General features: G+C 39.7%; 1 protein-coding gene across 3 annotated transcripts in view; it reads right to left on the bottom strand.

Annotated features, from left to right (window-relative positions):
- LOC124996404 (WD repeat-containing protein 7) overlaps positions 1 to 18203 on the bottom strand; it is a 92663-nt gene extending 74460 nt beyond the window's left edge. For 2 of the 3 annotated variants that reach the window (XM_047569385.1, XM_047569383.1), the window contains exons 1-13: positions 18049 to 18203; positions 16910 to 17079; positions 16698 to 16804; positions 15187 to 15265; positions 14625 to 14799; positions 13874 to 13950; positions 13564 to 13683; positions 13275 to 13420; positions 13046 to 13148; positions 6685 to 6832; positions 5269 to 5384; positions 4979 to 5111; positions 3285 to 3505 (exon numbers count right to left, since the gene is read on the bottom strand). In XM_047569385.1, coding sequence (XP_047425341.1) covers positions 3285 to 3505; positions 4979 to 5111; positions 5269 to 5384; positions 6685 to 6832; positions 13046 to 13148; positions 13275 to 13420; positions 13564 to 13683; positions 13874 to 13950; positions 14625 to 14799; positions 15187 to 15265; positions 16698 to 16804; positions 16910 to 17068 — 1584 coding nt within the window. In that variant the 5' untranslated portion in view covers positions 17069 to 17079; positions 18049 to 18203. The remainder of the gene's footprint in view (positions 1 to 3284; positions 3506 to 4978; positions 5112 to 5268; positions 5385 to 6684; positions 6833 to 13045; positions 13149 to 13274; positions 13421 to 13563; positions 13684 to 13873; positions 13951 to 14624; positions 14800 to 15186; positions 15266 to 16697; positions 16805 to 16909; positions 17080 to 18048) is intronic. The other variant, XM_047569384.1, reaches the window with a different exon arrangement.
- Between the last annotated feature and the right edge of the window lie 69 nt (positions 18204 to 18272).

Consider the following 18272-nt stretch of genomic DNA (forward strand, 5'->3'; position numbering starts at 1 on the left):
TACGATTCATTTATTTGTGAGGCTTAGCTGCAAAGGCTTTTCTTTTGTTGATGGTACCTTGTAGCTTTTCTGACCAGAATATGAGTAGGATTCAAGGGTTTTTATTTGTCATTTACAACCATACAGAAGCATGAGATGGAACAAAATTATGAACTCCGGTCCCGGATTATTACCAATAGTAACTTTAACATTTAGATAGTAAGTAAAGTATAGATGAAATTAAGATAAAAAGTAGAAATATAAATAAAAATGGCAACAAAGCAGCATGAATAAAACGGTAACAGAGCAACATGAAATGGTGCAAGGACATGCAGAAGGTGCAACAGTCTTGCACCTTCTGAGAGGAAGCTGTTCCTCGGTCTGGTGGTCCTGCTCTTTATACTCTGCAGCTTCTTGCCTGACGGGAGGTGGACAAACAGTGCTTGTGCTGGGTGAGTGGGGTCCTTTTTGATGCTGCAAAAGCCTTCACCACCCTACGCAGAACCTTCTTCTCTGCAGCTGAGCGGCTGCCACACAGTGATGCAGGAGCACAGGACACTCTCCACCACACACCTGTAGAATGAGATGAGAACTGAGCTCCCAGACCAGCATGTCTCAGCCGTCTGAGGAAGTAAAGGTGCTGGTGTGCCTTCCTGACCAGACTGGAAATGTCGTTTCTCCAGCTCAGGTCGTCACTCAGGTGGACACCTATTTGTAGCTGGAGACCACTTCCACCGCAGATCCTCCGATGTGCAGAGGGAGAGGGAGGTGACTGCCCTGTCGGAAGTTCACAACCATCTCCTCCGTCTTCTTCATGTTGATGCAGAGGTTGTTTTCTCTGCATCAACCTTGCAGGCGTTCCACCTCTTGTCTGTAGCCGGACTCATCGCTGTTGCTGATGCATCCTACCGCTGCTGTGTCGTCTGCAAACTTCACAATATGACAACCCAGATATCTCGCTGAGCAGTCATATGTGAGCAGAGTGAACAGAAGACAACCCTGGGGGGAGCCAGTACTGAGGGTGATGGAAGAGGAGGAGATGTTGTTGATCTGCGACCTGTTTGACAGGAAGTCCAGCACCCAGATGAACAGAGAGGAGCTGAGTCCAAGTGAATAAAGTTTAAGAACCAGGGTCTGTTGAATTATTGTGTTGAACGCTGATGTGAAATCCAAAAACAACAGTTTCTACTCTCCAGGTGGGTGAGGGTGGTGTGAACAACAGAGTGATTGCATCCTCTGTGGACTGGTTGCTCCAGAAAGCATACTGGTGTGGGTCCACAGTGACATCGACAGGTTTTGATGCAGGTCATTACCAGTCTCTCAAAGCATTTCATTACTATTGGGTGACGGCCACTGGCCAATAGTCATCAGTCCAGTCACTGTGGGGCTCTTTGGGACCGGGATGATGCTGGCTGTGTTTAGGCAGGTGGGGACGGCTGCCTGGGTGAGGGAAGAGTTGAAGATGTCCGTCAACCGCCCAGGAAGCTGGTCTGCCCAGGCAAGGTAATGTGAAGCGCCTACTCAATTCATTCTATTGTTGCACCACAGAAATACAGTATTATCTCTAATGTTTACTTATGCAGTGTCACAGAATTGCTTTCTTTTCTAAATTATGAAGTTGCCTTAAGCTAATAATAAAGTTAATACTGATACAAATAACTTCCTGAATGAGTGGCATGATAAATGTTTTAATGTGAAAGCAGTAGTAAAGTTTTACCTGAGGAACAACGACTAAAAAGCTGGCAAAGCTAATGAATGCTAAACTCGGTTAAGATCAGCAACACATTTTAACATTTTCTGCACTTTCCATCATCGTGTGTGAAGGATCCATGTTAGATCCTCGATGACATAAGGGGTGACAACAACCAAAATTGTCTTAGATGTCCCTAATCTGGGAACGGTGGAATGGGAAAGCCCCTTGAGCAGAACCCAGCCTTAGAAGGGACCCATTAGCTTGAGGCCAACTGAAGTTTTTTTTGTTAAAGTCAAATGTAGCTGTCAAAATGAAAGGGTTATGAAGGGATCAAAAGAAAAAAAGTCCTATGTGAAACAATGACATGAATGTTTTGTAAATTACTAAATCCAAGTTGATTTGTTATTTTACAAAAGTGTCATCATGCTCCAAATAACCAAAGTCTTCACTGTACAGTGTTTAGCTGCATTGGCTTTAGGAGAAATTAGCTTAGACCAGTCTGTATTACCTGCATGAGGATACTGATGTGACATTTGTGTTGCTGATAATGAGCTGTTTAAAACTGAATGAGTCTCAGCCTTGGAGCAAAACTTAACAAACCTTAATTTAAAGTTTCATTGATTTTTTCAAAAGTGAACACAAGAGCACCTCATGTCTTCATTAAAGCATGCCCGTAATAAGCCACTGCAGTACTACTTCAACAACAACATGGTTTCCATGGCAACAACACATTTCTTACCATTTAATTTAATGTCATTTAAACAATAGAGACGGGGTCTGAAAGTCGGGATTGAGGGGATTGTCACTATGTTTGCAGGGAGCTTGTGTGTGTGTTTGTCCACCACAACACAACGGTATTTGAGTTATTTCCCATCTATTTACATCTTATGTCAGCAATAAAACACACCACTCCCTTTTAATACACTATTCATCGCACAGAGATGCAGCAGAGAGAATAAAAGAATGCCTCTAACAATCCAAATAACAGACAAAAGCAGGGCTTAAATAAAAAATAATAATAATAAATCCTGAGTCCGGACTTTTATTTTAATTAACAATTAATATGGGGGTTTTTAAACTGCAGATCAATTACTTTATAAACTCTTATATTAGAAAATTTTTAACATTCCACTACCATTTTCTATATTAGTATATAATTATATTTTAATGTTTTTATCAATGTTTGTTATCATTTGGAAATGGAGGAGAAATAGTTTGGTATATTGTCACTGTTTGCTGAATGTTAAAATATGTGAAGCAGCTATGAAGCAACAGTAATTTCTGCGTTTATAAACTCAGAGCTCATCTTTTCCTAAGTTGCCTTGAATGCAGCATTAGCTGCAGCTGGATCTCAACCACGTTTTCCAAAACCCACCCCCACCCTACTTCTGAAAGAGCTGTTAGTTTGGAGAGGAAAAGGTGCGTTACTGTCATTCCATTGGTAGGTGAACTCAACTGACTGCCCGAGACTGACTGCATCAACAAGTTTTTCTAAACCTTGATCTTTTTTTGTATCTTTTTCGATCAAATGCCCCACGGTGAAGATCCGGCATTGTGGCCAGAATACTCTAAGCCCCGCAAAAGACTATGATTTATATGTCAGAGATCTTACGCTGCAGTTTTCTGGTGGGACAATGAGCTGGGTGATCTCTCCTCCGTGGACGCAGAAGATGTGTTTCATCTCTCCGGTGAAAATATCCCAGACTATGACGGAGAAGTCCACCCCTCCTGACACCAGCGAGCGCTGGTCATAGCGGGGGGAGATCTGGTACGGATACAGGACGCAGGTCACCTTGTTCCGGTGGCCACGCAGCGTGCGGTGGGGGGGCCAGCCTGTGGGACAGACAGACACAAAGCTCAGAGCCTGAGGCCGGATGATGGGACCAACACAGATGGACGAACAGGAGTCAGGACACTCTGCTTGGCTGCCTTTGCTCAAGTTTGAGAGCAGGCACTGCAGCAGGTGCCACACAATAAGAAATACAACAGCAGGTTGCTACTGGGACGGCAGGTTGTGCTGAGGACATTTTCTTTTAATAAAGTCATTATTTAAGATTCTATCATTTGCCATGTTCAACCAGAGAAGCACTATTGAACACACAACTCTAGCTTTGTTTGTACAGTCAGTGTGAACTTGTGCCATACTTGAATTCTTGAATCATCAAATTTGCCCACAGTCCGAGAAACAAAAAGTGTGGTTGTAGTTCAGTAATAAATCCTGGTCTAGTTGGGTTCAGGAGTAGTTAAGTCAACTCTGCTAGAATTAAGTCTCAGAGCTGAGGGCACTGGAGCAAAGAGCAGAAAATGAGGGTCAGCAAACAGGCTGCACGTCATGCAGCATCACGCTTATCTCTCTTTTCCTTTAGAGTTGGGTTGTTCTGACGCCGACCACGTTTCTTAAAGTTTATAGCCAGGTAGTCTTTGTTGCTGTTGAAAAAAGGGCCACATGATTCAACAGACATCATGACGACAGATGAAACAAGAACTCTCGTTGTTTACTTCAGTAATAACCAAATAATTTCATTAAAATATACTTCAAATATCAAAAGGTACACATTGTCCACGAAAATCGTAGACAAGAGTGGAGCCATGGAGAGTTGTTATCAGTGACCCACCCATACTTCCACCAGACTCACTCGTCTGGTCACTGGTTTTTGTTTATTTAATACTGCGGTCCGCTCTGCTCTACCTCCACCAGTTAAAATGAAATGTTGGATTATACAATATACTTACTTATCTATTTATTTTTTCCAACTATCCTGGTTCTATGGGATTGCTTCACAGAGCGGTTGGCACGTAAACTTCTGCTCCTATCTGCTCCTATAGCATCAAATAACTAACTAGAACAAAACTTGAATATGTATTAGTATTATCAGTATCATAGTAATGGCCTAAAATAACTGCATTAATTAATAACTGCCTTGGAAAAATAAATAAATAAATAAATAAATATTTAACATGAACTTTGTGTTTTAATTTGGCCAAAGTCCCGTCTACTAACATGGACTCAGTGTCACCAGGGGGAGCTCTACTTGCTTTTTTGTTTTATTAAATGTTAAATACCTAATAACTCATAGCGAAAAGTACAATACAAAGAGTAAATATTTCTCTTTGAAATATCAAGTAGAAGCACAAAACAGAAATATCTGTAACTTCAGAGTTGTTTAAGGATTATCTCATCCTTTCGCAACTGCACAATGACTGGATATTCAAAGGCCAGCACTGTTTGTTTGAATGTATTCATTCATTGTCCACCACAGAAATCCTAAGGTTTAATTATTAATATGAATATTTTTCCTCCCTCACCTCTCCTGAGCATGTGCTCCCCCTGCAGCAGCTGGACAATGGCAGTCTGAGTGGCAGGAACCAGGATGATGCTGCCGTCTTCTCTCCCGCATACCAGGCGACCTTGAGAGGGGATGTAGACGCTGGCTGTCACCTGAGGGCAACCACATACGCAAACACCGATTTATGAAAAGAAAAAAGCAAAGCTACAAGAGCAAAAAAAGAACATCTTTATCACACAGACGTCACTTCAATGTGTATTTGCATGCTTCAAAAATCTTGGCAGAAATGTTAGTGTTCGGTGTTCACACCTTAATGGGTTCTTCTTTGCCAGGCAGGACGCTGAGTTGGTCGATAATCCCAGCAGACACTGGGGTCAACTTATCAAATGCCTCCTGGAGACTGATGGTGGACGACACCTGCAGCTCTGCACAGAGAGACGGTGTCAAAACCAAGGAGACATATGTGACAAGTTTAGACACCCATCTGCCAACAAGGATGTGAAGATGAAAAGGAACCTTTGTGATGAGGATGAACCTCTGGGTCTGAGCAGAAATGTCAAAACCTTTAAATCAGCCTGATTTTAGACTTATTCACAAGGGATTCACAAGCATTACATTATATACTATAAGTATAACGATGATTAGAATAATTGAGACCCCAAGGTCTAAAAAGATAAACAAAAACACTCACGATACACGGAGTCGGGTTTAAAAATATATTTGAATACGTGATTTTGTTTCTGTCATTAATATAACAACATTTTCACAAAGCTAAAGTTGTGTTTAAAACAGGTTTAAGGCTTTAAGTGGGACATATTAACACCTTTTCAAACAGTATGAAGATCAAAAAACACAATCCGTCGCACAGAGCTGAGATTTACTGTAGGTTTCACTCAGTGTTCCAACAACAAATATCATGAAGACCAAATATACTTGAAATTAGAAGATTTTCATAATCACATGGATGGCTACCATTCATTAACTTTATATTTTCAGTCCTAAATAAAGACATAACATAAAAGTTCGTTAGGACAGGACGAGATATGCCAATTGTCCTTAAAAAAAAATACGTAAATCTCAAAATAGAAACACTCACAAGCCTTAGTTTTAAGAGATTTTGCTGATTTGTATTATTAATTTAGTTATTTTGATCTGGGATTTGTTTTAAAGAGCCGAGTTTTTATTTATATTTTGCTGTTAAGATTAAATATAATTTCAGTTTAACTTTTAAGAGGAGAACATGTGCGTTGTATTGCAGTTTTCTTTTCTCTTGTTAAAGAGAAAATATATTTTTGTATATCCAAATATAAATATTTTTTAAATGTGTATACATTACATAGTTTGTGTTTTGAAGTCCTACCTCAGAATTGTGTTTTTTCTCTGAGAAATAATTAAAGTAATAATATAATATGTCTGCAAGTTCATTCAGTTAAAAAATAAAATTGTATCGTTAACCTAGTATCAGAAATCATATCGAGTCTTGAGTTGAGTGTATCATTACGTCCCTACTAGCTAGCTAACTCATCAGCACAGCATCAGCGCTAGTTGTGAAAATAATGATCCTGTAACTGCAGCTGACTTGTCAGTATTTCAATAATTGGCTCATTTTCGCTCAAACTACTGGCCAAGTTATGTTTTTATGAATATTAATTTTAGCAAAAGTAGATAGTAGTTCATGTAATATACTGTAGGTTGAAACTGCTGACTAATAGGCAGTCTCCTTACCTGCAGAGGTGGACAGCGGCTGCAGAGGTGAGGTGTCTGGGATGCTCCAGAGGGACAGTCTGCCTGCTGAGTCTCCCTGGATCAGGAGTTTGTGGAAGGGCTCCCGCCGGCCGAAAAAGAACCGAGTCACAGGAGGACAGATGAGGAGCTGGAGGAAGGTGGGACGGAAGACAAGTCGTGTCAACATTCAAAAGCTAAAGCTGTAGAAATCCCCAACTCAGAGCTGGTGCTTAGTCTTTTTTCCCTAAAGTACTTTCCAGTAAAATCATTTTTGACCCAATTGGAGTAAACACAAAGTTTAGTTCTTGTGTCCTGATGGTTCTAAGTCTAAGGGTCAAGTGAAGTTGAAATGGTTGGTTTTGCTGGCCAGGCGTCTTCAAACAAACTGCAACAACACACAGCAAACTGCAAAAAAGCAGAACCACGCATCTCTGATTCACCACAACCTAACACGTGAACATGGACTGAGGAGAATGTGGGCCCGTCAAATAACTTGAGGAACTCTGTGGAGCTGTCCATTATGTATTTCTTTCCACAGTTCTTTTTAAAAGTGAACAAAGTTTTTCAAAGTTTTCTAAGGATCACTCATGCCCCTCTTTCATACCCTTGCTCCAATTTATGCAAGCATATATCAGGCCAAAGGTATAAAGGGCCTAACGGTGAAGTGGAAGCAGTGTGGAACCACCCAGCTGTTGGTCTTTTTGGCAAACTGGTTTGACCGAGGAGATGGGAGAACCCACTGGAAGGATGACCTTGTCTCTGAACCTACACTACACAGTATCGAGCAAACACTAAGCACTGTTCATTATTTGACTTGGATCTCTAAACTGCAGCATGGAGGTAGCATGCATCATGTTATGCAGATGCTTATTTACAGCAGTGGCAGCAGGGAGACAGGTCAGAACAGAGAATGAGGAATATTGCCAAATATAGAGAGGGAGGAGAAACTTTCTCAGGAGTCCAGTGACTTGAGAATAGGGCAATGGTTCACCTTTCATTCTGACTATGACACAAAGCAAAAAGCAAGGCCTGACTCAGAAAGAGAAGAGAAGAAACCTGATGACTGTGGTTTACAGACACTTCCAATCAAGTTGAATGGGACTCAAGAGGCTCTGCCCGAAGCATGGAAAAAACTGACCAGATTCATGTGTCCAAGGTCTGTTGAGATGACCAGGTACTACAAGAAAATAATGATTCTGATGGGATGCTTAAAACTCCCCACGATATCCACAACTTACTTATACTACAAACTAACTGCATTTCCTTTAGTCAATCGATGCAAGCCCTGAAGGAGCCTGTGTGTGTAGCCTTGCAATGTGTGAATGTTTTTTTTAAAACTGGAATGGCACTTGATCATTAAGTGAATAGTGTTATTTTCTGTGATGTCAGATTTGGATTAAGAATCTGAACTTCTGTATGAACATCCATTATTGTAGAGCATCGTGGTGTGGCACCAACTGATAATCTCTCTGCCTGATTGTTGTGAGCGCCCTCATTATTTTTCTGACAGTTGCACGTGCTCTCACACATGTCCACATTAAGACCTGACAACATTAAAAAAGTTGAGAGAAAATGCCATTATTGTGTCTGAGGATACAACACCCCAAACTGACATCAAAGAACTACTGGTACTGAGGAAAGACTGCTGCCTTGTGTCTCAGCCAAAATGTTGTACTTGAACACACCAAACACTACAGCCAATCGCCATTTGGTACAACCTCTAAGGTCTGTGTCTGCATGAAAGAAAATGACCTAGTCCTATTACTGGCCAGCAGGTTGCAGGATGTCGTACTTCTGAAAGAAGAAGAACTAGGAATAGCCAGAAGGCCAGAAAAGGTAGGAAGAGCTACAAACTACTGTACAGAGCTGGACTCTCTTGAACAATGCTGAACAGATGGTCTAAAGTTCATTCATCCTAGATCAACACTGTGTCGGGAGAATATTCATGTATTTGAGTGCTTAGATTAAATGACGGTATAAAATCAGAACAGCCATCTATGTGTGCCTTTGAACATCATCGATTAGTGTAGTTTGGTGACTTTTTTTTCTTGTGTGATGGTTTGCTAAACTGAACAGTAAACCAAAATTTTAAATAAAATGGACACTAAAATGATCTTGGCTATCAGCTAGCATAAGGATATTACTAGCAAATGAGCATACACATTGGACAGATATATACCTACTAAACTATTCTAGTTTACATCCTATCAAAAAACATGAAAGATAATTTGACCAGTTTCCCAAAATTTCAGTGGCATTTGAAACATTAACAGTCCAAATACATAAGGCCATTTTCAGGAACTTTGGCAGGTGAGAGTTTGGATGATCCATCATAGCAATAATGATGAACAGGGTGAAAGGTAGTGAACCTGCGGGCATGTATGAGGGAGGGGCTTCAGTTACCATGGCAACTATTGCACTGAAGGAGGTACAGCAGCAGGGAATGGCTGAGGTATGTAACACAATTGGTTAGTTCAACTCATCTGAACGCTGTGGACGTGTAGAGGTGATATGCAAAGTCCCGGTGTGAGAATGATTCATGTACAAACAGAAACGCACAAACCAAACATCTTCATACAAGATGTGAATAATTAAATCCAACTTTAGTGAATATGTGAAGGCTTTGAGCAAACACTAGAGAGACAAAGGGAAACAAAGAGAGGAAATCAACCTCTAGTTACACGCAAGAATTTTGTGTTTTGAGCAGGCAGGCAGAGATTCAACTCATTCATCTGGACAAATAGTAACAACATGCAACATACTTTGCTGGTAGTCATCCAGATATTGAAATGTTTAAATTAAAGTAAGTTTCTTTTAAAGAATTTAATTGTGATCTCACAACAAACAAAAAGAAAATGAAGATTATGTTACATTGATAAATTCCCAATATATACATATATAACTAAAATATAAAAAATAAAATCATTTCAGTTGTTGTTGACTAATCTACTCTAGTCATTTCGGGGTTGTTGTTTTTTTTTTTTTTTTGACTACTATTGAGGTTAAAGAAATGCAACTCAAATGTTTAAAATAAAGAACATGTTTTGCTGTTTTAGGCCTATGAAAGATTTTTAATGGAATACACCAGGGCACAAGTTAAGGTACACTGACTTACCCACAACTAAAAACACAGCAAATTGTGCCGTGCAGATTGTCTGCAGCCCAGACAATGACGTACTAGCAGTGGTACTATATCCAGACTTATACGAGGAGAGGAAAGAGAACAATCCCCAAAAAGCTTTCTGACATGTCCTTGTCCTATCTGTTTCTGATGCTGTATTAAAACACAAATAAGCAATACTTTCAGAACTGATACTGAACCTTAAATACTCAAATATGTATTAGACAAATCAATACAAGAGTTACATAGTTCTTCACCAGAATTTTGTCAAGGAACCACATTTTTAAATTTCAACTCAGTCATGACCCTGAAACGTCATGTATGGATCATTAATGTTTACAGACAAAGGTAAAAGTGTTTTAGTCAAAATTAAGTCAAGTGCCTGGTGAACATAAGGGACTGACTTTTACTCGGACTGTCACTGTGCTATGAACGCGTCCTGTTGGTCATCTTTTTTTGTCACAAGCTCCAGGACTCAGCGGGTGATTATTTGGTTAAAAAGCAGCTTGTGGCCTTTGCATGCATCTTCATCAGTATGAAGAAAGATGAGGAGGGTGATGGTGCTTTTGGAGGAGTTGTTTTGTTTTAGTGGGGAGAGAGCGTGAAACCAGGTGAACCAGAGTGAGTTCAGTCTGTCAGACAGGCAGGAAGGAAAAGAAAGATTGGAGCAAACAAAACAAGCAGCTCACTCCTACTGTCATCGACTCAGTGGCTCACACTACTATTTCCCCACTTAGCTCTGAAGGCTTCAGTGTACTTCACTAACACCTAAAACACCTTTAATTACTATTCTAAATGAAAAATTTGCTTTCACCTTTTTGCTGCTTATTTAGCAGATTAACAGACATTACTATTTTCCCAATTCTTATGGCATTCCCCAAGGGACCATTATTGGACTTCTATCGTTTTAATGTACAGTACATGCAATGCCATGACAGAGGCAGCTGTTTAGAAATAATTCTACAAAATACCCTGACAATAAAGGCAAACTGATTTCCTGCATGTAGTGAAAAGCTGATGCAAACAGTCCAACTGATAACAAGAAGAAGAACGAGATCAAAAAATAAATTAAATACATCCTCTACGTAGTTTACAAACAAGGGTAAAGATAGCTTCATCAGTGCCTGTTGGGCACATGATTGATGACAACAGTCAGTACAAAGTAGAAGTTAGTATAAGGTGTGAAATAAACGATAATCACTAAGTTGCATTCTGATGATTGCCATCAACCTAACAATAACTACTGTTATTTTTGCGCTTATTTTTATTATTTCAAATTTGCAGTTATTTGCAGTTATACACAGTATGCTTCAAGTAAGTACTAGTAGTAATACGTTTAAGAGTAAAAGAGTAAAAGACCAAGTACATTTTCAAATATAAATCCTACAGGCACTGGTCTGTTAGTCTGGTATAATACAGTTAATTATCCCACCACAAAGTCTCAGTTTAGTTATAACATATAAAATCAAGTCACAATATCAGTTATTTATTCTTCTTATATAATATTAATAACATGCTTTATATTTATATCCACTAAGCACTATTTAGAATTGAAGCACTAGTTTTCTGAAACACACCATGTTTGTCTACAGGTCACCTCCCCACTTATTAGCACAGAGAAGTGTGAATGTGAGACACTGAATGGATGTCAGCATTTTCACTGCTGTCCTCACAGTTTACTCCTCTCGTACAGTTGTCACTTTCTGGCTGAGCTACAAAGTCCAATGAATGCCTAAAACAGTATTTAAACAGTGTCATTGTCACAGAAGAGTATTTTATATCCATACATCTCGTCACCAGACACCTCTCTTTCTGAAAAGGACCACCGCAAACTAATAATTTCCAGGAGTTTCTTTAACCTATTTTTATTAATTCCTGGTATCATTTAGTCCATTTAAGTCACTAGCAGGACAAGAAGCTCCATCGTTTAATTCATACTGCTGATTTTTTGTTTCAAGACTGTATTATAAATGCACATATTCGTACTTGGAATGCTAAAATTGTCTTAATCTTGGTACAGTCCTTTTAAAACACTATAGAGCTTTGCTTTTATTGGTGGAGTAAATCTGATGTGTAACATCTGGCTTGGTTGTGAGTAGCAACCAATAATTCTTCATAAAGATAACAGACAACTCACTAAGGTTGTAATTTGTAATTTCTGTAATTAGAACAACTGGACGTTTTGCAGCTCAGCCAGTAAAGTGAAACCTTTCTTCTTCTTGCCTGTGGCTTTCATTATGTTATTTTTTGGGGCTTACAGGTGCCTCTAGAGGCCGGTGTCGGTATAACACCTCTGGCGTGTAGAGCTCCAAGTCGTACCCACTGGCAGGGAGGCACATCACCTCCACAACCATATCCTCCTCACTTCCCTCTCCATCCTTCTGAGAGGAGCAGGGGGGTTAGACAGAACAATAACAGGAAAAGAAAAAAGAAAAAGGCACAGACAAACACAATACAAGAACTTAACTATACACATTTAACAACAAACTGAAATTATAAATGCACAGAACACAAAACACAAAAAGGTTGGTATTAAGCCTTCTGTGTGAGATTTAGATATTTAGATATTCTTAGTCTGGTTCCTGTAATGGTTAAACATCGTCTGTCATGACCGACTGAGGGTGCCCACCACATGATTATTTTACAAGATATTCTGTGTGTCACTAGTAATACACTGTACTTAGTACGTGCAACTAAAAGTAGAATGAAAAGTGTTGAATCAATTGTAAATTTCTCAACATTAACCTAGCCTAGAGAGTAAGTTGATTAGGTGGCCTGTTAAGTGTGTGTTCACACTACTAAACACAAGTAGTCACAAGTGGCCCAGAAACCTCCAGATATGATCTGAGTGGTTGGCTCTGAGATGTGTCCTCAGTGTGTTTTGGTGTGTGTTCACACCTGTACTTTAGCTGGCCAGATATGATCTAATCACTCACAACACATGTTCATACGAGGTCTCAACGAGGCTTTTAAGCTCGTCTCACGAAAATCTGGACATATCCATCACTTAGAGCATGTATTGGACCGAAACACCCCTTGCTGTCAAACAGGGAACCAACTACATTGAATATAACGCCCACCCTTCAGAAAACAAAGCTCCTTATTGCTCATTGCACATTCAAGTTAGCCATCATTCGCTGGGATGGGTCTAGTTGACAGTGTTACGAAAAGAAAGTGTTTTTTAAGGCAGGAGACACATGAAGAACTGACAAGAGAGGTGGTAAACAGCAGAGGACTCACCTGTTTGTCAGAGCGGTCAGCAATGCTGTAGACCAACGGAGGGATTGAGCCTTCTTTGGTTTTTCCAACATCACTGCGGAAATGTTCACTAGCAGGTAGACAACTGAGGAACACATGCACAGTCAGTCTAAATAGCTCCCATGACTTAAACTTAGCATGAAGACAAATCAGTGTTTCATCTGGGGTGTTGTCAGATGAAACATGAGAAGAGGCGGAGCAGCATGTTCACCTGGCAGGCAGCTTGTAGATGTAACTGCAGCCATCCTCAGTCCAGATGATGACTTTATCTGCAGCGATGAATTCACCTCCGGTCCAGGCCTGGTCATTGTCATTGGACACTGAGCAGAGCAACGAGTAGTCACCTGCATCAAACACCTGATACGCACACACAAACACAGGAAAGAGGAATACAAATATTCATTAATTCAGCTGTCAGATTGGACTAAAATGTCTGACCAGTGCAACGCCCTGAACCAATGCTTGGTGTGTAGTATCTTCAGTGCTCACTGGGCTCTTACCCTCCAGTACTTGGAGCAGACGACCAGCAGGCTGCTTTGAGTGAAGGTACAGAAGGAAATACTCTGACAGCCCTGACAGTAGATGGGTTTGGACTCCTCTTCAAATACAGGATCCAGATCCTGAACACACACAACACACACATACAAATTACGAATTACAGCCTGAGCAAATACGCGTCGATAGCCGACACCCGTTTGACTTCTTTCTTGACACTTGGCATTTCATATGTAAAATGAATTCAAAGTGTATTACCACTGTATATTCTAAATGAATATGTATGACTAAATAAAGAACCGGATGGAGGTCTACCTGCATCCTGCTGACCTCAGCTGTTATGATCCAGACCTTCAAAATGCCCGTCACAGACACAGCCACCACAGTGTCCTCTACAGAGAGAGAAGGAGACAGTTGGCTAATTACACTTATATAAGCTACGATATTAATTGCATATTACAGCAAACTATACAAAGCGTACACACAGTTGAGAGCATGCTAACATTTAAAATGCCAGTGCAACATTGGACACATATTCACATTAATCCCAATTAGCCTTAACTAACTAACCACTTGTCCAACTCGTGGTAAATATCAAAGAGTGTCATTGCTATGGGGTGGAGGGGGTGCCTGGTTTGGTCTAGATGGGTGCTACATGTCTGATAAATATCCACAGTTCCTAGTTTTCCAGCAGAACACTGAATTGTCACAAGATGGACAATTGTTATTCACTTCTTCTGTCAGTGGTCATAATGATGTGGCTGCTCAGTGATGTGGTAAACAAGTATGAACTAAAATCTGATGTGTCATTTTTATTGGTCATGTGTTGAATTTGTTCACAACAACATGGCTGTGGCTGGTTGCAGGACTATCTAACTGCACATAGAAGTATTTTTGTTCCTCTCCATGGGTTGGTTGAATAACGCCCTATAATGAAATCCACTTTAATATCATCTGTGTAAGTGGAAGTCAAATTCCAAAAGCCAGAAGATGGGTTCAATAAATATTACTGTGGAAAGGGGTAAAAAAAAAAAACAAAAAAAAAAACACACAATGTGTCTCTCACCTTGTGTGCGATGGGACCGGATTATGCTCATGGAACTGATCCAGTCAGGAGAGATTTTAGAAACTAGAGAGTACAGGACCTCCAGGCTGGTGGCATCCACCACAAGGATTTCTGGATAATGGCCATTACAAAGCAGCCGTCCCTCCCTCTGAGTGCCAATTGTAAACTGATAGAACTGGAGATCCACAGAGGAGACAAAGGGTAAAAAGAGAGAGCATGTTAAAAATGCCTGACGCTCTGAGGCATGTATTTCATCATCTCACTTTATTTCACCTCCATATAAACACTTGAGCCACAATCCCCAATCACAATGACTGGGTTGAAGAAATATTATCCATGCAGATGTTGTCTATGATTAAAAAAATCATACTTTGAAGTATTGGTGCAAAACAGTAAACTGAGAGCAGCGGAGAAATGCATAAAGCCTTCACACTGATGTACATTATAGTTGAGCACATGTCATTGAAGTCCTCTCAGTGTTTTCCATCCCTTTATTAGTTTGTATGAGACTACATTCAGGTCTGCATGTAAAGGATTATAATATACGTGCTCTGTGTCTTACCTGTATGCCAGTGTGTGCACAGGCCAACTTGGTAAACTCAATGCAGCGTCCATCGTTCACATCCCATAAACACATTTCTCTGGAATCACCAACAAAACCGTTATTAGACAGGAGTAAAAAAAAAAAAAAGATCTGCAAATAAACACGCATCGTGTGTATTATCTCTTCCAATGGTGGAAATATCAAACTAAATTTAATGAACAAGACTATTAAAACAAAGCAGTTACTTAAGTATTTTCAATAAATGAAATTGACTGAGTAAACTTTGGCAGCTCAGTTAGAAGCAAACCGATATTCAGAAAGCTTTATTGGGAGTCCAACAACATATATATGCCTTTTTTTATAGATCCTGGTTTTTAAGGTTGTAGTGCAGCAAGGACTGTCATTAAATTGATGGATTCCAACTTAAAATACTTTATCACAATCCACTACCTTGAAGCTTGCTTTAGGTTGCTTAACTACAATGGTCAACAGGTCAATATTCTGCAATCTAATAAAATTTCAGTAATGGAAAACGATAATTACTGCCTAGTAATTCTATTTGAGTTTTTGGACATAAAATGTTATCAGTTTTTTTCAGTTTTGCCAAAATGACAGTATCCTGTAATTTAGCCTAAAATGCTTAGTAAGATCATGATGACCTTTGACCATCAAATTCTAATCAGTTCAATCTTAGGTCCCAGAGGTAGCTGTTCCATTGCACAAATGTCTACTTGATTGTTCACAGATGATGTTGCATGATGTACTTCTCTCTATTTCCTCTTGTAGCTTCCTCTCTTAAATAACGAAGAAGTGATTGTTGAGACACTTTAGCTAAAATGTTTTATTTACTGCATATTTCATGTAAATTGGACTGTACAGTTTCTTGTAATTTTGACTTCTACCTCATTCCATTTCTTATGTCTATATCTTGTTCATATATGTCCTTTTCTTATCTTATGACTCTTGGACAAAATAATTTCCCTGCGGGGATCAATAAAATGATCTTGAGTCTTGAATCTTGGAATCATCATTGACAGGAAACTATATTTCACACTGCTGATGCACTGCTGAGCCTCAGATTAATATAGCCAGCAGCCCATGTTATTTTTTAATGTAAAATAATGCATTTATGTGCACTACACAGTCATAAGTGAAGTGTTCACGCCAAGTATTCATTACATAAACATAACATTTAAGGCAGAGGTTACATGTGTTCACTGGGAAAAGGCTCCATTTCAAATTTGTATGAATAGCTAAAGAATAATTCTTCGTTCAAAACGTTTTAAGGTATTTCTTTGTTGATCTATCACTTGCATCTAAATGAGGCTGTTTTGATAGACATTTGAAGAACAAGACAAGAACTGACAAAAAGACCAATTTGATGACAAAAACAGAAATCGAGGTGTAGAGACTGCACTTTGAACAAATGCATTCTGGTCATTCTGCTATGGTATACTTATGAAAGAAGTACTATGAATATGAATAGATGTGTACGTGGTTTGAAAAAAAAAAAAAAAAAGGTTACTCACCCACTCTCAGATGCACTGACAATGTACTGTTTATCACTGCACGCACTAGCTTTAGACAGACAGGTGATTGAGGCTGTATGACCAAACAACATGGCCCTGGGACAAATCTGAGCAGAAAAGAAAAGAAGGCACAATAAGGAGGAGGAAAGTATTGCAGGTAGGTGGCAAGTAATCTCTAACATCCCCACCACCAGCATCACACTCATCAGTACCTCCAGCTCAGGAGTCATGTCCCAGAGGCAGATCTGTCCATCGTGGCAGCCAGTGATGATGGTGCTAAAGTCATCCATCACCAGCAGGCTGCTGATGCAGTGGGTGGGAGCTGTGCGACCCCAGAGCACTATGGGTAGAACCAAGCTGTTGCCTGACATTATGTTGATGTCTGGGAGGAGAGAGGGACAGTTAGATCTGGAAAAGGCTTACTTTTATACTAGGGTTTCTGCAGGTTTGAACAAGTCAAATTTAAAACTTTTTGAATCCTTTTGAGACTAATTTGGGTTAATTTTAAAATTTACACAAAGCAAGAAAAATAAGGGAAATCAGAAATCCAGAATTATTTTCAAAATAACAAAATTCTTGGGTTGCGTTCTCCTACATAATAGGCTGGGGGTAGAGAGGGTCTTACGGCAAATGAAGCAGAAATAGACGTGAGAATTTAAGACTTGACTACAGTGAGTAGACCTACGATGCAAAATATGTTGCATTTAAGAAGTTTTAGGAAACCCTGCAACTAGCTATATATAATTTTATATAATAATACTGTTCTACTATGTACAACATGAGAGAAGTTTGCATTTTTGGACTGTGCACTCTTTATAGCTACGCCAATTCTGTACATTTCCTTACACTATTTTACACAGATAGACAACCATTCCAGACATCTCTCATCAGTAACAAGATTAATTGCAGAGGTGTGCTGATTCCATTTTCATACCTAATCCTACACCATGAACCTCTTTGAGAGAAATGACAGGTGTCAGGTGACTAGATTCAGCAAGACTGCATTCAAGCATGACAGTGTAAACGCATTAACTGCGTGTACATTTGATTCATTAACCTTGGTGTCACGTCCATTTTTAAAGCCTAAGCAGCACCGTGATGACAGAAGCACATAAATTACATAAATTCAGTCGCAAAACAGTTCCTGACACCTGTGGGGGGAAACAGTGGAGGATATTTAACCCGAACGACAGCGGCTACTGGTTGCCAGTTATTACATGAAGGATTAGCAGTAGCAGTGCAGTTCTCTATGAAGCGCTAACGCTAAACTTCACCTGCAGTGTCGCGGGTTCCGGGTTAGCATCGCGGCTAACGGAACCAAAACACAACGTTGAAACCTGCACATACGTACCTGAAATAGCAGTGCTATTAGAGCATCTCACTCCAACGGAAGGCTTTTCTTCCAACACTGCCTCCAAGGCGAAGGAAAGCAGAAATTACCTTTCTTTTAGGCTTGTATCACTGCTTGCCCAACCGACCGACCAATCTGTTTGGTCATCTGATCACGCGACAACTGAAAACCTCATCCGGTCTCGTGTTTTCAAAATAAAAAAAAAAAAATAGATTGAATGATTT

This window comes from Mugil cephalus, chromosome 19 (genome assembly GCF_022458985.1).
Source record: "Mugil cephalus isolate CIBA_MC_2020 chromosome 19, CIBA_Mcephalus_1.1, whole genome shotgun sequence".
NCBI classification, from domain to species: Eukaryota; Metazoa; Chordata; class Actinopteri; order Mugiliformes; family Mugilidae; genus Mugil; species Mugil cephalus.